Source organism: Chiloscyllium plagiosum, unplaced genomic scaffold (assembly GCF_037043375.1).
Source record: "Chiloscyllium plagiosum isolate Xiang-an unplaced genomic scaffold, Cpla_swu_hap1 HiC_scaffold_104, whole genome shotgun sequence".
NCBI lineage: Eukaryota > Metazoa > Chordata > Chondrichthyes > Orectolobiformes > Hemiscylliidae > Chiloscyllium > Chiloscyllium plagiosum.
The window spans coordinates 66,859-92,500 of NW_028270243.1; the positions used below are offsets into that span (position 1 = coordinate 66,859).

General features: G+C 55.9%; 1 protein-coding gene across 1 annotated transcript in view; it reads right to left on the bottom strand.

Annotated features, from left to right (window-relative positions):
• Positions 1–24,703, bottom strand: part of LOC148134083 (macrophage-capping protein-like) — a 90,132-nt gene extending 65,429 nt beyond the window's left edge. Inside the window, 3 exon segments of the mRNA XM_087985695.1 lie at positions 13,921–14,099; positions 16,357–16,430; positions 24,491–24,703. Of these exon segments, the coding sequence (XP_087841821.1) occupies positions 13,921–14,099; positions 16,357–16,424 (247 nt within the window). The 5' untranslated portion in view covers positions 16,425–16,430; positions 24,491–24,703.
• Positions 24,704–25,642: the final 939 nt, after the last annotated feature.

Genomic DNA, 25,642 nt, shown 5'->3' on the forward strand with positions numbered 1-25,642 from the left:
ACACAGGGTCCTGGGAGGGAGAGGGGTTACTGAGTGACAGTGTGAGGGAGCTGGATTAACATCAGTACGGATACAGTCAGTAACACAGGGCCCTGGGGTGGAGAGGAGTTACTGAGTGACAGTGTGAGGGAGCTGGATTAACATCAGTACAGATACCGTCAGTAACACAGGGCACTGGGGGGGGGAGAGGGGTTACTGAGTGACAGTGTGAGGGAGCTGGATTAACATCAGTAGGGATACAGTCAGTAATACAGGGGCCTGAGGGGGGAGAGGGGTTACTGAGTGACAGTGTGAGGGAGCTGGATTAACATCAGTACAGATACAGTCAGTAACACAGGGCCCTGGCGGGGAGAGGGGTTACTGAGTGACAGTGTGAGGGAGCTGGATTAACATCAGTACAGATACAGTCAGTAACACTGGGCGCTGGCGGGGGAGAGGGGTTACTGAGTGACAGTGTGAGGGAGCTGGATTAACATCAGTACAGATACAGTCAGTAACACAGGGCTCTGGGGGGGAGAGGGGTTACTGAGTGACAGTGTGGGGGAGCTGGATTAACATCAGTACAGATACAGTCAGTAACACAGGGCCCTGGGGGGGAGAGGGGTTACTGAGTGACAGTGTGAGGGAGCTGGATTAACATCAGTACAGATACAGTCAGTAACACAGGGCCCTGGGGGGGAGAGGGGTTACTGAGTGACAGTGTGTGGGAGCTGGATTAACATCAGTACAGATACAGTCAGTAACACACGGCACTGGGGGGGAGAGGGGTTACTGAGTGACAGTGTGGGGGAGCTGGATTAACATCAGTACAGATACAGTCAGTAACACAGGGCCCTGGGGGGGAGAGGGGTTACTGAGTGACAGTGTGAGGGAGCTGGATTAACATCAGTACGGATACAGTCAGTAACACAGGGCCCTGGGGGGGAGAGGGGTTACTGAGTGACAGTGTGAGGGAGCTGGATTAACATCAGTACAGATACCGTCAGTAACACAGGGCACTGGGGGGGGAGAGGGGTTACTGAGTGACAGTGTGGGTGAGCTGGATTAACATCAGTACAGATACAGTCAGTAACACAGGGCTCTGGGGGGGGAGAGGGGTTACTGAGTGACAGTGTGAGGGAGCTGGATTAACATCAGTAGGGATACAGTCAGTAACACAGGGTCCTGGGAGGGAGAGGGGTTACTGAGTGACAGTGTGGGGGAGCTGGATTAACATCAGGACAGATACCGTCAGTAACACAGGGCCCTGGGGGGGGAGAGGGGTTACTGAGTGACAGTGTGAGGGAGCTGGATTAACATCAGTACAGATACAGTCAGTAACACAGGGCCCTGGGGGGGGAGAGGGGTTACTGAGTGACAGTGTGAGGGAGCTGGATTAACATCAGTACAGATACAGTCAGTAACACAGGGCCCTGGCGGGGAGAGGGGTCACTGAGTGACAGTGTGGGTGAGCTGGATTAACATCAGTACAGATACAGTCAGTAACACAGGGCCCTGGGGGGGGGAGAGGGGTTACTGAGTGACAGTGTGAGGGAGCTGTATTAACATCAGTAGGGATACAGTCAGTAACACAGGGCCCTGGGGGGGAGAGCGGTTACTGAGTGACAGTGTGAGGGAGCTGGATTAACATCAGTACAGATACAGTCAGTAACACACGGCACTGGGGTGGAGAGGGGTTACTGAGTGACAGTGTGGGGGAGCTTGATTAACATCAGTACAGATACAGTCAGTAACACAGGGCCCTGGGGGGGAGAGGGGTTCCTGAGTGACAGTGTGAGGGAGCTGGATTAACATCAGTACGGATACAGTCAGTTACACAGGGCCCTGGGGGGGAGAGGGGTTACTGAGTGACAGTGTGAGGGAGCTGGATTAACATCAGTACAGATACAGTCAGTAACACAGGGCACTGGGGGGGGAGAGGGGTTACTGAGTGACAGTGTGGGGGAGCTGGATTAACATCAGTACAGATACAGTCAGTAACACAGGGCTCTGGGGGGGGGAGAGGGGTTACTTAGTGACAGTGTGAGAGAGCTGGATTAACATCAGTACAGATACAGTCAGTAACACAGGGTCCTGGGAGGGAGAGGGGTTACTGAGTGACAGTGTGAGGGAGCTGGATTAACATCAGTAGGGATACAGTCAGTAATACAGGGGCCTGAGGGGGGAGAGGGGTTACTGAGTGACAGTGTGAGGGAGCTGGATTAACATCAGTACAGATACAGTCAGTAACACAGGGCCCTAGGGGGGAGAGGGGTTACTGAGTGACAGTGTGAGGGAGCTGGATTAACATCAGTAGGGATACAGTCAGTAACACAGGGCCCTGGGGTGGAGAGGAGTTACTGAGTGACAGTGTGAGGGAGCTGGATTAACATCAGTACAGATACAGTCAGTAACACAGGGCCCTGGGGGGGAGAGGGGTTACTGAGTGACAGTGTGAGGGAGCTGAATTAACATCAGTACAGATACAGTCAGTAACACAGGGCCCTAGGGGGGAGAGGGGTTACTGAGTGACAGTGTGAGGGAGCTGGATTAACATCAGTACAGATACCGTCAGTAACACAGGGCACTGGGGGGGGGAGAGGGGTTACTGAGTGACAGTGTGAGGGAGCTGGATTAACATCAGTAGGGATACAGTCAGTAATACAGGGGCCTGAGGGGGGAGAGGGGTTACTGAGTGACAGTGTGAGGGAGCTGGAGTAACATCAGTACAGATACAGTCAGTAACACAGGGCCCTGGGGGGGAGAGGGGTTACTGAGTGACAGTGTGGGTGAGCTGGATTAACATCAGTACAGATACAGTCAGTAACACAGGGCCCTGGGGGGGAGAGGGGTTACTGAGTGACAGTGTGAGGGAGCTGGATTAACATCAGTACAGATACAGTCAGTAACACAGGGCACTGGGGGCGGAGAGGGGTTACTGAGTGACAGTGTGGGGGAGCTGGATTAACATCAGTACAGATACAGTCAGTAACACAGGGCCCTGGGGGGGGAGAGGGGTTACTGAGTGACAGTGTGAGGGAGCTGGATTAACATCAGTACAGATACAGTCAGTAACACAGGGCCCTGGCGGGGAGAGGGGTTACTGAGTGACAGTGTGAGGGAGCTGGATTAACATCAGTACAGATACAGTCAGTAACACAGGGCCCTGGGGGGGAGAGGGGTTACTGAGTGACAGTGTGAGGGAGCTGGATTAACATCAGTACAGATACAGTCAGTAACACAGGGCCCTGGGGGGGGAGAGGGGTTACTGAGTGACAGTGTGAGGGAGCTGGATTAACATCAGTACAGATACAGTCAGTAACACAGGGCCCTGGCGGGGAGAGGGGTCACTGAGTGACAGTGTGGGGGAGCTGGATTAACATCAGGACAGATACAGTCAGTAACACAGGGCCCTGGCGGGGGGAGAGGGGTTACTGAGTGACAGTGTGAGGGAGCTGGATTAACATCAGTACAGATACAGTCAGTAACACAGGGCACTGGGGGGGGGGAGAGGGGTTACTGAGTGACAGTGTGAGGGAGCTGGATTAACATCAGTACAGATACAGTCAGTAACACAGGGCACTGGGGGGGGGAGAGGGGTTACTGAGTGACAGTGTGAGGGAGCTGGATTAACATCAGTACAGATACAGTCAGTAACACAGGGCCCTGGGGGGGAGAGGGGTTACTGAGTGACAGTGTGAGGGAGCTGGATTAACATCAGTACAGATACAGTCAGTAACACAGGGCCCTGGGGGGGAGAGGGGTTACTGAGTGACAGTGTGAGGGAGCTGGATTAACATCAGTACAGATACAGTCAGTAACACAGGGCGCTGGGGGGAGAGAGGGGTTACTGAGTGACAGTGTGAGGGAGCTGGAATAACATCAGTACAGATACAGTCAGTAACACAGGGCACTGGGGGGGGAGAGGGGTTACTGAGTGACAGTGTGGGGGAGCTGGATTCACATCAGTACAGATACAGTCAGTCACACAGGGCCCTGGGGGGGGAGAGGGGTTACTGAGTGACAGTGTGGGTGAGCTGGATTAACATCAGTACAGATACAGTCAGTTACACAGGGCCCTGGGGGGGAGAGGGGTTACTGAGTGACAGTGTGAGGGAGCTGGATTAACATCAGTACAGATACCGTCAGTAACACAGGGCACTGGGGGGGGAGAGGGGTTACTGAGTGACAGTGTGGGGGAGCTGGATTAACATCAGTACAGATACAGTCAGTAACACAGGGCTCTGGGGGGGGGAGAGGGGTTACTGAGTGACAGTGTGAGAGAGCTGGATTAACATCAGTACAGATACAGTCAGTAACACAGGGTCCTGGGAGGGAGAGGGGTTACTGAGTGACAGTGTGAGGGAGCTGGATTAACATCAGTACGGATACAGTCAGTAACACAGGGCCCTGGGGGGGAGAGGAGTTACTGAGTGACAGTGTGAGGGAGCTGGATTAACATCAGTACAGATACCGTCAGTAACACAGGGCACTGGGGGGGGGAGAGGGGTTACTGAGTGACAGTGTGAGGGAGCTGGATTAACATCAGTAGGGATACAGTCAGTAATACAGGGGCCTGAGGGGGGAGAGGGGTTACTGAGTGACAGTGTGAGGGAGCTGGATTAACATCAGTACAGATAAAGTCAGTAACACAGGGCCCTGGCGGGGAGAGGGGTTACTGAGTGACAGTGTGAGGGAGCTGGATTAACATCAGTACAGATACAGTCAGTAACACAGGGCGCTGGGGGGGGGGGAGAGGGGTTACTGAGTGACAGTGTGGGGGAGCTGGATTAACATCAGTACAGATACAGTCAGTAACACAGGGCGCTGGGGGGGGGGAGACGGGTTACTGAGTGACAGTGTGAGGGAGCTGGATTAACATCAGTACAGATACAGTCAGTAACACAGGGCGCTGGGGGGGGGAGACGGGTTACTGAGTGACAGTGTGAGGGAGCTGGATTAACATCAGTACAGATACAGTCAGTAACACAGGGCCCTGGGGGGGGGAGAGGGGTTACTGAGTGACAGTGTGAGGGAGCTGGATTAACATCAGTACAGATACAGTCAGTAACACTGGGCGCTGGCGGGGGAGAGGGGTTACTGAGTGACAGTGTGAGGGAGCTGGATTAACATCAGTACAGATACAGTCAGTAACACAGGGCCCTGGGGGGGGGAGAGGGGTTACTGAGTGACAGTGTGTGGGAGTTGGATTAACATCAGTACAGATACAGTCAGTAACACAGGGCCCTGGGGGGGAGAGAGGTTACTGAGTGACAGTGTGAGGGAGCTGGATTAACATCAGTACAGATACAGTCAGTAACACACGGCACTGGGGGGGAGAGGGGTTACTGAGTGACAGTGTGGGGGAGCTGGATTAACATCAGTACAGATACAGTCAGTAACACAGGGCCCTGGGGGGGAGAGGGGTTACTGAGTGACAGTGTGAGGGAGCTGGATTAACATCAGTACAGATACCGTCAGTAACACAGGGCACTGGGGGGGGAGAGGGGTTACTGAGTGACAGTGTGGGTGAGCTGGATTAACATCAGTACAGATACAGTCAGTAACACAGGGCTCTGGGGGGGGAGAGGGGTTACTGAGTGACAGTGTGAGGGAGCTGGATTAACATCAGTACAGATACAGTCAGTAACACAGGGTCCTGGGAGGGAGAGGGGTTACTGAGTGACAGTGTGAGGGAGCTGGATTAACATCAGTACAGATACTGTCAGTAACACAGGGCGCTGGGGGGGGAGAGGGGTTACTGAGTGACAGTGTGGGTGAGCTGGATTAACATCAGTACGGATACAGTCAGTAACACAGGGCCCTGGGGTGGAGAGGGGTTACTGAGTGACAGTGTGAGGGAGCTGGATTAACATCAGTACAGATACCGTCAGTAACACAGGGCACTGGGGGGGGGAGAGTGTTTACTGAGTGACAGTGTGAGGGAGCTGGATTAACATCAGTACAGATACAGTCAGTAACACAGGGCACTGGGGGGGAGAGGGGTCACTGAGTGACAGTGTGAGGGAGCTGGATTAACATCAGTACAGATACAGTCAGTAACACAGGGCCCTGGCGGGGAGAGGGGTCACTGAGTGACAGTGTGGGGGAGCTGGATTAACATCAGGACAGATACAGTCAGTAACACAGGGCCCTGGGGGGGGGGGAGAGGGGTTACTGAGTGACAGTGTGAGGGAGCTGGATTAACATCAGTACAGATACAGTCAGTAACACAGGGCACTGGGGGGGGAGAGGGGTTACTGAGTGACAGTGTGGGGGAGCTGGATTAACATCAGTACAGATACAGTCAGTAACACAGGGCCCTGGGGGGGGAGAGGGGTTACTGAGTGACAGTGTGAGGGAGCTGGATTAACATCAGTACAGATACAGTCAGTAACACAGGGCCCTGGGGGGGGAGAGGGGTTACTGAGTGACAGTGTGAGGGAGCTGGATTAACATCAGTACAGATACAGTCAGTAACACAGGGCCCTGGGGGGGGGGGGGAGAGGGGTTACTGAGTGACAGTGTGAGGGAGCTGGATTAACATCAGTACAGATACAGTCAGTAACACAGGGCCCTGGGGGGGGAGAGGGGTTACTGAGTGACAGTGTGGGGGAGCTGGATTAACATCAGTACAGATACAATCAGTAACACAGGGCCCTGGAGGGGGAGAGGGGTTACTGAGTGACAGTGTGAGGGAGCTGGATTAACATCAGTAGGGATACAGTCAGTAACACAGGGCCCTGGGGGTGAGAGGGGTTACTGAGGGACAGTGTGGGGGAGCTGGATTAACATCAGTACAGATACAGTCAGTAACACAGGGCCCTGGGGGGGGAGAGGGGTTACTGAGTGACAGTGTGGGGGAGCTGGATTAACATCAGTACAGATACAGTCAGTAACACAGGGCCCTGGGGGGGAGAGGGGTTACTGAGTGACAGTGTGGGGGAGCTGGATTAACATCAGTACAGATACAGTCAGTAACACAGGGCCCTGGGGGGGAGAGGGGTTACTGAGTGACAGTGTGGGGGAGCTGGATTAACATCAGTACAGATACAGTCAGTAACACAGGGCCCTGGGGGGGAGAGGGGTTACTGAGTGACAGTGTGAGGGAGCTGGATTAACATCAGTACAGATACAGTCAGTAACACAGGGCGCTGGGGGGGAGAGGGGTTACTGAGTGACAGTGTGGGGGAGCTGGATTAACATCAGTACAGATACAGTCAGTAACACAGGGCACTGGGGGGAAGAGGGGTTACTGAGTGACAGTGTGGGGGAGCTGGATTAACATCAGTACAGATACCGTCAGTAACACAGGGCACTGGGGGGGGGAGAGGGGTTACTGAGTGACAGTGTGAGGGAGCTGGAGTAACATCAGTACAGATACAGTCAGTAACACAGGGCCCTGGGGGGGAGAGGGGTTACTGAGTGACAGTGTGAGGGAGCTGGATTAACATCAGTACAGATACAGTCAGTAACACAGGGCCCTGGGGGGGGAGAGGGGTTACTGAGTGACAGTGTGAGGGAGCTGGATTAACATCAGTACAGATACAGTCAGTAACACAGGGCACTGGGGGCGGAGAGGGGTTACTGAGTGACAGTGTGGGGGAGCTGGATTAACATCAGTACAGATACAGTCAGTAACACAGGGCCCTGGGGGGGGAGAGGGGTTACTGAGTGACAGTGTGAGGGAGCTGGATTAACATCAGTACAGATACAGTCAGTAACACAGGGCCCTGGCGGGGAGAGGGGTTACTGAGTGACAGTGTGAGGGAGCTGGATTAACATCAGTACAGATACAGTCAGTAACACAGGGCCCTGGGGGGGAGAGGGGTTACTGAGTGACAGTGTGTGGGAGCTGGATTAACATCAGTACAGATACAGCCAGTAACACAGGGCCCTGGGGGGGAGAGGGGTTACTGAGTGACAGTGTGGGGGAGCTGGATTAACATCAGGACAGATACAGTCAGTAACACAGGGCCCTGGCGGGGAGAGGGGTCACTGAGTGACAGTGTGGGGGAGCTGGATTAACATCAGGACAGATACAGTCAGTAACACAGGGCCCTGGCGGGGGGAGAGGGGTTACTGAGTGACAGTGTGAGGGAGCTGGATTAACATCAGTACAGATACAGTCAGTAACACAGGGCCCTGGGGGGGGGAGAGGGGTTACTGAGTGACAGTGTGAGGGAGCTGGATTAACATCAGTACAGATACAGTCAGTAACACAGGGCCCTGGGGGGGAGAGGGGTTACTGAGTGACAGTGTGAGGGAGCTGGATTAACATCAGTACAGATACAGTCAGTAACACAGGGCACTGGGGGGGGGGAGAGGGGTTACTGAGTGACAGTGTGAGGGAGCTGGATTAACATCAGTACAGATACAGTCAGTAACACAGGGCACTGGGGGGGGGAGAGGGGTTACTGAGTGACAGTGTGAGGGAGCTGGATTAACATCAGTACAGATACAGTCAGTAACACAGGGCCCTGGGGGGGAGAGGGGTTACTGAGTGACAGTGTGAGGGAGCTGGATTAACATCAGTACAGATACAGTCAGTAACACAGGGCGCTGGGGGGAGAGAGGGGTTACTGAGTGACAGTGTGAGGGAGCTGGAATAACATCAGTACAGATACAGTCAGTAACACAGGGCACTGGGGGGGGAGAGGGGTTACTGAGTGACAGTGTGGGGGAGCTGGATTCACATCAGTACAGATACAGTCAGTCACACAGGGCCCTGGGGGGGGAGAGGGGTTACTGAGTGACAGTGTGGGTGAGCTGGATTAACATCAGTACAGATACAGTCAGTAACACAGGGCCCTGGGGGGGAGAGGGGTTACTGAGTGACAGTGTGAGGGAGCTGGATTAACATCAGTACAGATACAGTCAGTAACACAGGGCCCTGGGGGGGAGAGGGGTTACTGAGTGACAGTGTGAGGGAGCTGTATTAACATCAGTTGGGATACAGTCAGTAACACAGGGCCCTGGGGGGGAGAGCAGTTACTGAGTGACAGTGTGAGGGAGCTGGATTAACATCAGTACAGATACAGTCAGTAACACACGGCACTGGGGTGGAGAGGGGTTACTGAGTGACAGTGTGGGGGAGCTTGATTAACATCAGTACAGATACAGTCAGTAACACAGGGCCCTGGGGGGGAGAGGGGTTACTGAGTGACAGTGTGAGGGAGCTGGATTAACATCAGTACGGATACAGTCAGTTACACAGGGCCCTGGGGGGGAGAGGGGTTACTGAGTGACAGTGTGAGGGAGCTGGATTAACATCAGTACAGATACCGTCAGTAACACAGGGCACTGGGGGGGGAGAGGGGTTACTGAGTGACAGTGTGAGGGAGCTGGATTAACATCAGTACAGATACCGTCAGTAACACAGGGCACTGGGGGGGGAGAGGGGTTACTGAGTGACAGTGTGGGGGAGCTGGATTAACATCAGTACAGATACAGTCAGTAACACAGGGCTCTGGGGGGGGGAGAGGGGTTACTGAGTGACAGTGTGAGAGAGCTGGATTAACATCAGTACAGATACAGTCAGTAACACAGGGTCCTGGGAGGGAGAGGGGTTACTGAGTGACAGTGTGAGGGAGCTGGATTAACATCAGTACGGATACAGTCAGTAACAGGGCCCTGGGGGGGAGAGGAGTTACTGAGTGACAGTGTGAGGGAGCTGGATTAACATCAGTACAGATACCGTCAGTAACACAGGCACTGGGGGGGGAGAGGGGTTACTGAGTGACAGTGTGAGGGAGCTGGATAACATCAGTAGGGATACAGTCAGTAATACAGGGCCTGAGGGGGAGAGGGGTTACTGAGTGACAGTGTGAGGGAGCTGGATTAACATCAGTACAGATAAAGTCAGTAACACAGGGCCCTGGCGGGGAGAGGGGTTACTGAGTGACAGTGTGAGGGAGCTGGATTAACATCAGTACAGATACAGTCAGTAACACAGGGCCCTGGGGGAGAGAGGGGTTACTGAGTGACAGTGTGAGGGAGCTGGATTAACATCAGTACAGATACCGTCAGTAACACAGGGCCCTGGGGGAGAGAGGGGTTACTGAGTGACAGTGTGAGGGAGCTGGATTAACATCAGTACAGATACAGTCAGTAACACAGGCGCTGGGGGGGGGAGACGGGTTACTGAGTGACAGTGTGAGGGAGCTGGATTAACATCAGTACAGATACAGTCAGTAACACAGGGCGCTGGGGGGGGAGACGGGTTACTGAGTGACAGTGTGAGGGAGCTGGATTAACATCAGTACAGATACAGTCAGTAACACAGGGCCCTGGGGGGGGAGAGGGGTTACTGAGTGACAGTGTGAGGGAGCTGGATTAACATCAGTACAGATACAGTCAGTAACACTGGGCCCTGGGGGGGAGAGGGGTTACTGAGTGACAGTGTGAGGGAGCTGGATTAACATCAGTACAGATACAGTCAGTAACACAGGGCCCTGGGGGGGGGAGAGGGGTTACTGAGTGACAGTGTGTGGGAGTTGGATTAACATCAGTACAGATACAGTCAGTAACACAGGGCCCTGGGGGGGAGAGAGTTACTGAGTGACAGTGTGAGGGAGCTGGATTAACATCAGTACAGATACAGTCAGTAACACACGGCACTGGGGGGGAGAGGGGTTACTGAGTGACAGTGTGGGGGAGCTGGATTAACATCAGTACAGATACAGTCAGTAACACAGGGCCCTGGGGGGAGAGGGGTTACTGAGTGACAGTGTGAGGGAGCTGGATAACATCAGTACAGATACCGTCAGTAACACAGGGCACTGGGGGGGGAGAGGGGTTACTGAGTGACAGTGTGGGTGAGCTGGATTAACATCAGTACAGATACAGTCAGTAACACAGGGCTCTGGGGGGGAGAGGGGTTACTGAGTGACAGTGTGAGGGAGCTGGATTAACATCAGTACAGATACAGTCAGTAACACAGGGTCCTGGGAGGGAGAGGGGTTACTGAGTGACAGTGTGAGGGAGCTGGATTAACATCAGTACAGATACTGTCAGTAACACAGGGCGCTGGGGGGGAGAGGGGTTACTGAGTGACAGTGTGGGTGAGCTGGATTAACATCAGTACGGATACAGTCAGTAACACAGGGCCCTGGGGTGGAGAGGGGTTACTGAGTGACAGTGTGAGGGAGCTGGATTAACATCAGTACAGATACCGTCAGTAACACAGGGCACTGGGGGGGGGGAGAGTGTTTACTGAGTGACAGTGTGAGGGAGCTGGATTAACATCAGTACAGATACAGTCAGTAACACAGGGCACTGGGGGGGAGAGGGGTCACTGAGTGACAGTGTGAGGGAGCTGGATTAACATCAGTACAGATACAGTCAGTAACACAGGGCCCTGGCGGGGAGAGGGGTCACTGAGTGACAGTGTGGGGGAGCTGGATTAACATCAGGACAGATACAGTCAGTAACACAGGGCCCTGGGGGGGGGGAGAGGGGTTACTGAGTGACAGTGTGAGGGAGCTGGATTAACATCAGTACAGATACAGTCAGTAACACAGGGCACTGGGGGGGGAGAGGGGTTACTGAGTGACAGTGTGGGGGAGCTGGATTAACATCAGTACAGATACAGTCAGTAACACAGGGCCCTGGGGGGGGAGAGGGGTTACTGAGTGACAGTGTGAGGGAGCTGGATTAACATCAGTACAGATACAGTCAGTAACACAGGGCCCTGGGGGGGGAGAGGGGTTACTGAGTGACAGTGTGAGGGAGCTGGATTAACATCAGTACAGATACAGTCAGTAACACAGGGCCCTGGGGGGGGGGGGAGAGGGGTTACTGAGTGACAGTGTGAGGGGAGCTGGATTAACATCAGTACAGATACAGTCAGTAACACAGGGCCCTGGGGGGGGAGAGGGGTTACTGAGTGACAGTGTGGGGGAGCTGGATTAACATCAGTACAGATACAATCAGTAACACAGGGCCCTGGAGGGGGAGAGGGGTTACTGAGTGACAGTGTGAGGGAGCTGGATTAACATCAGTACAGATACAGTCAGTAACACAGGGCCCTGGGGGGGGGAGAGGGGTTACTGAGTGACAGTGTGAGGGAGCTGGATTAACATCAGTACAGATACAGTCAGTAACACAGGGCCCTGGGGGGGGAGAGGGGTTACTGAGTGACAGTGTGAGGGAGCTGGATTAACATCAGTACAGATACAGTCAGTAACACAGGGCGCTGGGGGGGAGAGGGGTTACTGAGTGACAGTGTGGGGGAGCTGGATTAACATCAGTACAGATACAGTCAGTAACACAGGGCGCTGGGGGGGAGAGGGGTTACTGAGTGACAGTGTGAGGGAGCTGGATTAACATCAGTACAGATACAGTCAGTAACACAGGGCGCTGGGGGGGAGAGGGGTTACTGAGTGACAGTGTGGGGGAGCTGGATTAACATCAGTACAGATACAGTCAGTAACACAGGGCGCTGGGGGGGGAGAGGGGTTACTGAGTGACAGTGTGGGGGAGCTGGATTAACATCAGTACAGATACAGTCAGTAACACAGGGCGCTGGGGGGGGAGAGGGGTTACTGAGTGACAGTGTGAGGGAGCTGGATTAACATCAGTACAGATACAGTCAGTAACACAGGGCACTGGGGGGGAGAGGGGTTACTGAGTGACAGTGTGAGGGAGCTGGATTAACATCAGTACAGATACAGTCAGTAACACAGGGCCCTGGGGGGGAGAGGGGTTACTGAGTGACAGTGTGAGGGAGCTGGATTAACATCAGTACAGATACAGTCAGTAACACAGGGCACTGAGGTGGGAGAGGGGTTACTGAGTGACAGTGTGAGGGAGCTGGATTAACATCAGTACAGATACAGTCAGTAACACAGGGCCCAGGGGGGGAGAGGGGTTACTGAGTGACAGTGTGAGGGAGCTGGATTAACATCAGTACAGATACAGTCAGTAACACAGGGCCCTGGAGGGGGAGAGGGGTTACTGAGTGACAGTGTGAGGGAGCTGGATTAACATCAGTACAGATACAGTCAGTAACACAGGGCCCTGGGGGGGAGAGGGGTTACTGAGTGACAGTGTGAGTGAGCTGGATTAACATCAGTACAGATACAGTCAGTAACACAGGGCGCTGGGGGGGGAGAGGGGGTACTGAGTGACAGTGTGAGGGAGCTGGATTAACATCAGTACAGATACAGTCAGTAACCTAGGGCCCTGGAGGGGGGGGGGAGGGGTTACTGAGTGACAGTGTGAGGGAGCTGGATTAACATCAGTAGGGATACAGTCAGTAACACAGGGTCCTGGTGGGGGGGAGAGGGGTTACTGAGTGACAGTGTGGGGGAGCTGGATTAACATCAGTACAGATACAGTCAGTAACACAGGGCACTGGGGGGAGAGGGGTTACTGAGTGACAGTGTGAGGGAGCTGGATTAACATCAGTACAGATCCAGTCAGTAACACAGGGCACTGGGGGGGAGAGGGGTTACTGAGTGACAGTGTGAGGGAGCTGGATTAACATCAGTACAGATACAGTCAGTAACACAGGGCCCTGGGGGGGGAGAGGGGTTACTGAGTGACAGTGTGAGGGAGCTGGATTAACATCAGTACAGATACAGTCAGTAACACAGGGCCCTGGGGGGGGAGAGGGGTTACTGAGTGACAGTGTGAGGGAGCTGGATTAACATCAGTACAGATACAGTCAGTAACACAGGGCCCTGGGGGGGGAGAGGGGTTACTGAGTGACAGTGTGGGGGAGCTGGATTAACATCAGTACAGATACAGTCAGTAACACAGGGCCCGGGGCGGGGAGAGGGGTTACTGAGTGACAGTGTGGGGGAGCTGGATTAACATCAGTACAGATACAGTCAGTAACACAGGGCGCTGGGGGATTGGGTGAATTTCCTGAACCCGAGTGAGTGTCGGTTCCATTCCCCACCCCCCTCCCCCCCGACCCTGACCCTGTGAACATACCATGCCAGATGTGCAGATGGCGTTCCTCGTCCTGGGAGTGCAGGACCAGATAGGCATCGCCGGTGAAGAAGGTGCCATAGTCCTTCCTGGGTACACTGACCAACTTCATTTTCTCCACCCTCCAGATCTGCAGCCCCTCCTGGGAGGCAGCTGTCTGTAAACTGGACTCCATTCCCATACTGTAACCGGGAAAGGGGGAGGGGGGTCACACAGCAATATCCCATCACCCCCTCGCTATCCCAGTAACACCCTCCAGACCCTAAACCCCCTCCCTATCCCTGTAACCCCCTACACACCCTCCCTATCACTGTAACCCCCTACACCCCCTCCCTATCACTGTAACACCCTACACCCCCTCCCTATCACTGTAACCCCCTACACCCCCTCCCTATCACTGTAACACCCTCCAGCCCCATCACCCCCTCCCTATCCCAATAACACCCTCCTGCCCCTACACCCCCTCCCTATCTCTGTAACCCCCTCCCTATCTCTGTAACCCCCTCCCTATCTCTGTAATCCCCTCCCTCTCTCTGTAACCCCCTCCCTATCTCTGTAACCCCCTCCCTATCTCTGTAATCCCCTCCCTCTCTCTGTAACCCCCTCCCTCTCTCTGTAACCCCCTCCCTCCCCTACACCCCTCACTCACTCTGTAACCTCCTCCCTCTCTCTGTACCCCCCTCCCTATCTCTGTAACCCCCTCCCTCTCTCTGTAACACCGTCCATCCCCTACACCCCCTCACTCTCTCTTGTAACCCCCTCCCTCTCTCTGTACCCACCTCTCTATCTCTGTAACCCCCTCTCTCTCTGTAACCCCTTCCTAATCTCTGTAACCCCCTCCCTCTCTGTAACCCCCTCACTCTCTCTGTAACCCCCTCCCTCTCTCTATATCCTCCTCCCTCTCTCTGTAACCCCCTCCCTCTCTCTGTAACCCCCTCCCTCTCTCCGTAACCCCCTCTCTCTCTGTAACCCCCTCCCTCTCTCTGTACCACCCTCCTTATCTCTGTAACCCCCTCCCTCTCTTTGTAATCCCCTCCCTCTCTCTGTAACCCCCTCCTTATCTCTGTAACCCCCTCCCTATCTCTGTAGCCCCCTCCCTATCTCTGTAACCCCTTCCCTCTCTTTGTAACCCCCTCCCTCTCTCTGTAACCCCCTCCCTATCTCTGTAGCCCCCTCCTTATCACTGTAACCCCCTCCCTATCTCTGTAACCCCCTCCCTCTCTCTGTAACCCCCTCCTTATCTCTGTAACCCCCTCCCTATCTCTGTAGCCCCCTCCCTATCTCTGTAGCCCCCTCCCTATCTCTGTAACCCCTTCCCTCTCTCTGTAACCCCCTCCTTATCTCTGTAACCCCCTCCCTCTCTCTGTAACACCCTCCCTCTCTCTGTAACCCCCTCTCTCTCTGTAACCCCCTCCCTCTCTCTGTAACACCCTCCTTATCTCTGTAACCCCCTCCTTATCTCTGTAACCCCCTCCCTCTCTCTGTAACCCCCTCCCTCTCTCTGTAACACCCTCCCTATCTCTGTAACCCCCTCCTTATCTCTGTAACCCCCTCCCTCTCTCTGTAACCTCCTCTCTCTCTCTGTAACCCCCTCCCTATCTCTGTAACCTCCTCCCTCTCTGTAACCCCCTCCCTCTCTCTGTAACCCCATCCCTATCTCTGTAATCCCCTCCCTGTCTCTGTAACACCCTCCCTCTCTCTGTAACCCCCTCCCTCTCTCTGTAACACCCTCCTTATCTCTGGAACCCCCTCCTTATCTCTGTAACCCCCTCCTTATCTCTGTAACCCCCTCCCTCTCTCTGTAACCCCCTCCCTCTCTCTGTAACACCCTCCCTATTTCTGTAACCCCCTCCCTCTCTCTGTAACCCCCTCTCTCTCTCTCTGTAACCCCCTCCCTCTCTCTGTAACCCCCTCCCTCTCTCTGTAACCCCATCCCTATCTCTGTAATCCCCTCCCTGTCTCTGTAACCACCTCCCTCTCTCTGTAACCCCCTCCTTATCTCTGTAACCCCCTCCCTCTCTCTGTAACCCCCTCCCTCTCTCTGTAACCCTCTCCTTATCTCTCTAACCCTCTCCCTATCTCTGTAGCCCCCTCCCTATCTCTGTAACCCCCTCCCTCTCTCTGTAACCCCCTCCTTATCTCTGTAACCCCCTCCCTCTCTCTGTAACCCCCTCCTTATATCTGTAACCCCCTCCCTGTCTCTGTAACCCCCTCCCTATCTCTGTAATCCCCTCCCTGTCTCTGTAACACCCTCCCTCTCTCTGTATTACCCTCCCTATCTCTATAACACCCTGCAGTCCCCCTCCTTATCACTGTAACCCCCTCCCTCTCTCTGTAACCCCCTCCCACTCCAGCCCCTACACCCCCTCTCTCTGTAACCCCCTCCCTCTCTCTGTAACCCCACCCCCCCCCACCCCCCCGCCCACTCCAGCCCTTTACCTTTGCTTCCATTTCCAATATGGCTGTCCTTTTCCCAGCATTCCCGGTTCCTGTCCCCCGAGGTACATCCTAACCTGGAGAGACAGAAGGAGTGATGGAGGGTGTGAGGGGGAGGTGGTTATCGATATCTGGGAGGGGGGGGGGTTGGGGAGGTAATCACTCTGCACACGCTCCCTCTGACACCCCAACGCCCCCCCCCCCAGGTTGACACTGGGTTAACCAGAGACCAACGCTGGTACAGGACGTCTGTTCCTGGTTGAGATGCCAACGTAACTCTGGCTTGTGCCCAGTCTGACATCCACCCCTTTCCCGGCAAGGCCTCAGTCTCCCAGTGGGAGACGAAGGCATCGTAGGGCAGCTGGAACCCGTGGGCATCATGGGGGCTGGAGTGCTCACTCTCCACTGGCCTGGGGTCAGACCTGACGCGCAGGGAGATGGTATTGGAGGGTCAGCCGCCTCCAGACGTCGCTGCGCTAGGCCCTCACCACGAGGGTCTTGGCATCCAACCATCCAACCATCTCCACCAACGTCAGCCATGACCCCGCCCCCCCCACCCCCGTCCCTCAGAGGGTCAGAGGTCAGGGACGTTCGCTCCCGATTGGACAGCACTCAGCTCCATTCGCTGCTCACAGAGTCAGAAAGACCCTTCGGCCCAACCCGTCCATGCTGTCCCAGTTATCCTAACCTAACCTAGTCCCATTTGCCAGCACTTGGCCCACCTCCCTCTAACCCCTTCCTATTCATGTCCCCATCCACCTTTTAAATGCTGTCATTGTACCAGCCCCCACCACTTCCTCTGGCAGCTCATTCCATACACGTACCACCCTCTGGGTGAAAAAGTTGTCCCTTAGGCCCCTTTCCCCTCTCACCCTAAACCTATGCCCCTCTAGTTCTGGACTCCCCCCACCCCAGGGAAAAGACTTTGCCTATTTACCCTATCCATGCCCCTCATAATTTTGTAAACCTCTATAAGGTCACCCCTCAGCCCCCGACGCTCCAGGGAAAACAGCCCCAGCCTGTTCAGCCTCTCCCTGTAGCTCAGACCCTCCAACCCTGGCAACATCCTTGTAAATCTTTTCTGAACCCTTTCAAGTTTCACAACATCTTTCCGATAGGAAGGAGACCAGAATTGCACACAATATTCCAACAGTGGCCTAACCAATATCCTGTCCAGCCGCAACATGACCTCCCAACTCCTGTACTCAATACTCTGACCAATAAAGGAAAGCATACCCAACGCTGCCTTCACTACCCTATCGACCTGCGACTCCACTTTCAAGGAGCTATGAACCTGCACTCCAAGGTCTCTCTGTTCAGCAACACTCCCTAGGACCTTACCATTAAGTGTATAAGTCCTGCTAAGATTTGCTTTCCCAAAATGCAGCACCTCGTATTTATCTGAATTAAACTCCATCTACCACTTCTCAGCCCATTGGCCCATCTGGTCCAGATCCTGTTGTAATCTGAGGTAACTCTCTTCGCTGTCCACTGCACCCTCCAATTTTGGTGTCATCTGCAAACTTACTAACTGTACCTCTTATGCTCACATCCAAATCATTTATGTAAATGACAAAACGTAGAGGACCCAGCACCGATCCTTGTGGCACTCCACTGGTCACAGGCCTCCAGTCTGAAAAACAACCCTCCACCACCACCCTCTGTCTTCTACCTTTGAGCCAGTTCTGTATCCAAATGGCTAGTTCTCCCTGTATTCCATGAGATCTAACCTTGTTAACCAGTCTCCCATGGGGAACCTTGTCAAACGCCTTACTGAAGTCCATATGGATCACATCCACCGCTCTGCGGTACCACTCCCTTCGAGACTGAAGCAGCCTGTGTCCAAAAGCACCAAAGTCAGCGCAGTACCCGGTCTGAGGGGGGCACCAGGGACCAGGATTATTCACCCCACAGACAATGCCAGGCTGTGCCCATCACCAATGGGGGAGAATCTAACCATCGCCCCCCTTGGCGTTCGATGGTGTTACCGTCACCGAATCCCCCGACGACCAACATCCTGGGGGTTCCCATGGACCAGACCCTCAACCAGCCTCAGCCCATAAACCCAGCGGCTCCAGGAACAGGGTCAGAGGCTGGGAATCCTGCAGCGAGTAACTCCCGTCCGGACCCCCCTCCCAAAGGCTGCGCCTCCATCGACAAGGGGCAAGGCAGGAGGGGGGAGGGAATAGCCCCCCCTTACCCCTCACTGGATGGGGGGGGGGGCGGGTGGGGCAGCTCCTACACCCCCTCCCTATCTCTGTAACCCCCTACACCCCCTCCCTATCTCTGTAACCCCCTCCAGCCCCTACACCCCCTCCCTATCTCTGTAACCCCCTCCAGACCCTACACCCCCTCCCTATCTCTGTAACCCCCTACACCCCCTCCCTATCCCTGTAACCCCCTCCAGCCCCTACACCCCCTCCCTATCTCTGTAACCCCCTCCAGCCCCTACACCCCCTCCCTATCTCTGTAACCCCCTCCAGCCCATACACCCCCTCCCTATCCCTGTAACCCCCTCCAGCACCTACACCCCCTCCCTATCCCTGTAACCCCCTCCAGCCCCTACACCCCCTCCCTATCTCTGTAACCCCCTCCAGCCCCTACACCCCCTCCCTATCTCTGTACCCCCCTCCAGCCCCTACACCCCCTCCCTATCTCTGTAACCCCCTCCAGCCCCTACACCCCCTCCCTATCTCTGTAACCCCCTCCTGCCCCTACACCCCCTCCCTATCTCTGTAACCCCCTCCAGCCCCTACACCCCCTCCCTATCTCTGTAACCCCCTCCAGCCCCTACACCCCCTCCTTATCTCTGTAACCCCCTCCAGCCCCTACACCCCCTCCCTATCTCTGTAACCCCCTCCAGCCCCTACACCCCCTCCCTATCTCTGTAACCCCCTCCAGCCCCTACACCCCCTCCTTATCTCTGTAACCCCCTCCAGCCCCTACACCCCCTCCCTATCTCTGTAACCCCCTCCAGCCCCCACACCCCCTCCCTATCTCTGTAACCCCCTCCAGCCCCTACACCCCCTCCCTATCTCTGTAACCCCCTCCAGCCCCTACACCCCCTCCTTATCTCTGTAACCCCCTCCAGCCCCTACACCCCCTCCCTATCTCTGTAACCCCCTCCAGCCCCTACACCCCCTCCCTATCTCTGTAACCCCCTCCAGCCCCCACACCCCCTCCCTATCTCTATATCCTGACTGCACGGTGCGGGAGTGTCTGTGTCCTGAGCGGAATGTTCAGTCTGTGGTCTAACCGAAGAGATCTTACTCCATCAACATGACTCACCCCATCACTGATCATTACTCAATCAGAGACCGTTCATGCGGCACTCCCTCAGCACTGACCCTCCGACAGGGCCCACTCCCTCAGCACTGACCCTCCGACAGTGCGGCACTCCCTCAGCACTGACCCTCCGACAGGGCCCACTCCCTCAGCACTGACCCTCCGACAGGGCCCACTCCCTCAGCACTGACCCTCCGACAGTGCCCACTCCCTCAGCACTGACCCTCCGACAGTGCCCACTCCCTCAGCACTGACCCTCCGACAGGGCCCACTCCCTCAGCACTGACCCTCCGACAGAGCCCACTCCCTCAGCACTGACCCTCCGACAGTGCCCACTCCCTCAGCACTGACCCTCCGACAGGGCCCACTCCCTCAGCACTGACCCTCCGACAGAGCCCACTCCCTCAGCACTGACCCTCCGACAGGGCCCACTCCCTCAGCACTGACCCTCCGACAGTGCCCTCTCCCTCAGCACTGACCCTGCGACAGTGCCCACTCCCTCAGCACTGACCCTCCGACAGGGCCCACTCCCTCAGCACTGACCCTCCGACAGAGCCCACTCCCTCAGCACTGACCCTCCGACAGGGCCCACTCCCTCAGCACTGACCCTCCGACAGTGCCCTCTCCCTCAGCACTGACCCTCCGACAGGGCCCACTCCCTCAGCACTGACCCTCCGACAGTGCCCACTCCCTCAGCACTGACCCTCCGACAGGGCCCACTCCCTCAGCACTGACCCTCCGACAGAGCCCACTCCCTCAGCACTGACCCTCCGACAGTGCCCACTCCCTCAGCACTGACCCTCCGACAGGGCCCACTCCCTCAGCACTGACCCTCCGACAGTGCCCTCTCCCTCAGCACTGACCCTCCGACAGTGCCCACTCCCTCAGCACTGACCCTCCGACAGTGCCCTCTCCCTCAGCACTGACCCTCCGACAGTGCCCACTCCCTCAGCACTGACGCTGCGACAGTGCCCTCTCCCTCAGCACTGACCCTCCGACAGTGCCCACTCCCTCAGCACTGACCCTCCAACAGTGCCCACTCCCTCAGCACTGACCCTCCGCCAGTGCCCACTCCCTCAGCACTGACCCTCCGACAGTGCCCACTCCCTCAGCACTGACCCTCCGACAGTGCCCTCTCCCTCAGCACTGACCCTCCGACAGAGCCCACTCCCTCAGCACTGACCCTCCGACATCGCCCACTCCCTCAGCACTGACCCTCCGACAGTGCCCACTCCCTCAGCACTGACCCTCCGACAGTGCCCACTCCCTCAGCACTGACCCTCCGACAGTGCCCACTCCCTCAGCACTGACCCTCCGACAGTGCCCACTCCCTCAGCACTGACCCTCCGACAGTGCCCACTCCCTCAGCACTGACCCTCCGACTGTGCCCACTCCCTCAGCACTGACCCTGCGACAGTGCCCACTCCCTCAGCACTGACCCTCCGACAGTGCCCACTCCCTCAGCACTGACCCTCCGACAGTGCCCACTCCCTCAGCACTGACCCTCCGCCAGTGCCCACTCCCTCAGCACTGACCCTCCGACAGTGCCCACTCCCTCAGCACTGACCCTCCGACAGAGCCCACTCCCTCAGCACTGACCCTCCGACAGCGCCCACTCCCTCAGCACTGACCCTCCGACAGTGCGGCACTCCCTCAGCACTGACCCTCCGACAGTGCCCACTCCCTCAGCACTGACCCTCCGACAGTGCCCACTCCCTCAGCACTGACCCTCCGACAGTGCCCACTCCCTCAGCACTGACCCTCCGACAGTGCCCACTCCCTCAGCACTGACCCTCCGACAGTGCCCACTCCCTCAGCACTGACCCTGCGACAGTGCCCTCTCCCTCAGCACTGACCCTCCGACAGTGCCCACTCCCTCAGCACTGACCCTCCGACAGTGCCCACTCCCTCAGCACTGACCCTCCGCCTGTGCCCACTCCCTCAGCACTGACCCTCCGACAGTGCCCACTCCCTCAGCACTGACCCTCCAACAGTGCCCTCTCCCTCAGCACTGACCCTCCGACAGAGCCCACTCCCTCAGCACTGACCCTCCGACAGTGCCCACTCCCTCAGCACTGACCCTCCGACTGTGCGGCACTCCCTCAGCACTGACCCTCCGACAGCGCCCACTCCCTCAGCACTGACCCTCCGACAGTGCGGCACTCCCTCAGCACTGACCCTCCGACAGTGCCCACTCCCTCAGCACTGACCCGCCGACAGTGCCCACTCCCTCAGCACTGACCCTCCGACAGTGCCCTCTCCCTCAGCACTGACCCTCCGACAGAGCCCACTCCCTCAGCACTGACCCTCCGACAGCGCCCACTCCCTCAGCACTGACCCTCCGACAGTGCGGCACTCCCTCAGCACTGACCCTCCGACAGTGCCCCCTCCCTCAGCACTGACCCTCCGACAGTGCCCACTCCCTCAGCACTGACCCTCCGACAGTGCCCTCTCCCTCAGCACTGACCCTCCGACAGGGCCCACTCCCTCAGCACTGACCCTCCGACAGCGCCCACTCCCTCAGCACTGACCCTCCGACAGTGCGGCACTCCCTCAGCACTGACCCTCCGACAGTGCCCACTCCCTCAGCACTGACCCTCCGACAGTGCCCACTCCTTCAGCACTGACCCTCCGACAGTGCCCACTCCCTCAGCACTGACCCACTGACAGTGCGGCACTCCCTCAGCACTGACCCTCCGACAGTGCCCACTCCCTCAGCACTGACCCTCCGACAGTGCCCACTCCCTCAGCACTGACCCTCCGACAGCGCCCACTCCCTCAGCACTGACCCTCCGACAGTGCCCACTCCCTCAGCACTGACCCTCCGACAGCGCCCACTCCCTCAGCACTGACCCTCCGACAGTGCGGAACTCCCTCAGCACTGACCCTCCGACAGGGCCCACTCCCTCAGCACTGACCCTCCGACAGTGCCCACTCCCTCAGCACTGACCCTCCGACAGAGCGGCACTCCCTCAGCACTGACCCTCCGACAGGGCCCACTCCCTCAACACTGACCCTCCGACAGTGCCCACTCCCTCAGCACTGACCCTCCGACAGCGCCCACTCCCTCAACACTGACCCTCCGACAGTGCCCACCCCCTCAGCACTGACCCTCCGACAGTGCCCACTCCCTCAGCACTGACCCTCCGACAGGGCCCACTCCCTCAGCACTGACCCTCCGACAGCGCCCTCTCCCTCAGCACTGACCCTCCGACAGTGCGGCACTCCCTCAGCACTGACCCTGCGACAGTGCCCACTCCCTCAGCACTGACCCTCCGACAGTGCCCACTCCCTCAGCACTGACCCTCCGACAGTATCCACTCCCTCAGCACGGACCCTCCGACAGTGCGGCACTCCCACAGCACTGACCCTCTGATGGTGCTGACACTATGGGACTATTTCCCATGGCCAATCCGACTCACTCACACACAGACACACTCACACTCACACATACACACCCACACACACTCACTCTCACACACACTCACTTACAGACTGACTCACACACACAGACATACACAGATAGACAGACACGCTCAGACACACACACGCTCACTCACACACACACAGACTCACACAGAAACACACAGAAACTCACAGGCACAGAAACACACACACATCTAAATAGACTCACACACACAGACACACACTCACACACTTTCTCACAAATAAACAGACTCTCACACACAGATACACTCACACACAGACACACACACTCTCAGACACACACTCACACTCTCTCACACATAAACAGACTCTCACACACAGACACACACACTCTCACAGACACACACTCTCACACTCTCTCACACAAAAACAGACTCTCACACACAGATACACACACACAGACACACACTCTCACAGACACACACTCTCTCACTCTCTCACACATAAACAGACTCTCACACACAGATACACTCACACACAGACACACACACTCTCTCAGACACACACTCACACACTCTCTCACACATAAACAGACTCTCACACACAGATACACTCACACAGACACACACACTCTCACAGACACACACTCTCACAGACACACACTCTCACACTCTCTCACACATAAACAGACTCTCACACACAGATACACACACACAGACACGCACACTCTCACAGACACACACTCACGCTCTCTCACACACAAACAGACTCTCACAGACACACACTCACACACTCTCTCACACATAAACAGACTCTCACACACAGATACACTCACACACAGACACACACACTCTCTCAGACACACACTCACACTCTCTCACACATAAACAGACTCTCACACACAGATACACTCACACACAGACACACACACTCTCACAGACACACACTCTCACAGACACACACTCTCACACTCTCTCACACATAAACAGACTCTCACACACAGATACACTCACACACAGACACACACACTCTCACAGACACACACTCTCACAGACACACACTCACACTCTCTCACACATAAACAGACTCTCACACACAGACACACACACTCTCACAGACACACACTCACACACTCTCTCACACATAAACAGACTCTCACACACAGATACACTCACACACAGACACACACACTCTCACAGACACACACTCACACACTCTCTCACACATAAACAGACTCTCACACACAGATACACTCACACACAGACACACACACTCTCACACACAGATACACTCACACACAGACACACACACTCCCACAGACACAGACTCACACACTCTCTCACACATAAGCAGACTCTCACACACAGACACTCTCACACACAAACAGACGCACACGACAGCAGTCCATGTGCCCAAACAGCAGAAACTGGGAGAGTCCTTGACATGAGTGAGCGCTTGTACTTACTTCAGTCACCCGTCTCCTCTGCTGCTCTCTCTCTCTCTCACTCTCTGTCAGACTGGGTCCGACTGTGTGTCTGCAACACCTTCCCCTGTGGTCACAGCAGTCTTAGTCAGAGCGTTTCCTGCCTGACGTTCTGAGTCATTCGAGTCTCCACTGAGGGAGCGTGTGTGGGCAAGTCATAGGAGGCTGAGGGTTACTTTCAGATGTGCTGAGATGGTTCACAAAATGACAGGGAGTCTCCACCCCCCCCCCTCCCCCAACGCCCCCCGCACCTAGTCCCAGGGCACACCGTCCATTGGAGGATGATGGGAAAAACCAGGCAGGAGGGAAAGTCAACAAATGGGAGGGACAGACTCAAAGAGACAGACAGCACAGAAACAGGCCCTTCGGCCCAGCCCGTCCATGCTGTCCCAGGTATCCTAACCTAATCTAGTCCCATTTAGAGTCAGAGAGATGTACAGCACGGAAACAGGCCCTTCGGCCCAGCCCGTCCATGCTGTCCCAGGTATCCTAACCTAATCTAGTCCCATTTAGAGCCAGAGAGATGTACAGCACGGAAACAGGCCCTTCGGCCCAACCTGTCCATGCTGTCCCAGGTATCCTAACCTAATCTAGTCTCATTTAGGGTGAGAGGGGAAAGGGGCCTAAGGGGTAACTTTTTCACCCAGAGGGTGGTGCGTGTGTGGAATGAGCTGCCAGAGGAAGTGGTGGGGGCTGGTACAATGACAGCATTTAAGAGGTGGATGGGGACATGAATAGGAAGGGGTTAGAGGGAGATGGGCCAAGTGCTGGCAAATGGGACTAGATTAGGTTAGGATATCTGGGACAGCATGGACGGGTTGGACCTAAGGGCCTGTTTCCGTGCTGCACATCTCTCTGACTCTAAATGGGACTAGATTAGGTTGGGATATCTGGGACAGCATGGAGGGGTTGGGCCGAAGGGCCTGTTTCCGGGCTGTACATCTCTCTGACTCTAAATGGGACTAGATTAGGTTAGGATATCTGGGACAGCATGGAGGGGTTGGGCCGAAGGGCCTGTTTCCGTGCTGTACATCTCTCTGCTCTAAATGGGACTAGATTAGGTTAGGATATCTGGGACAGCATGGAGGGGTTGGGCCGAAGGGCCTGTTTCGGTGCTGTCAGTCTCTCTCATGT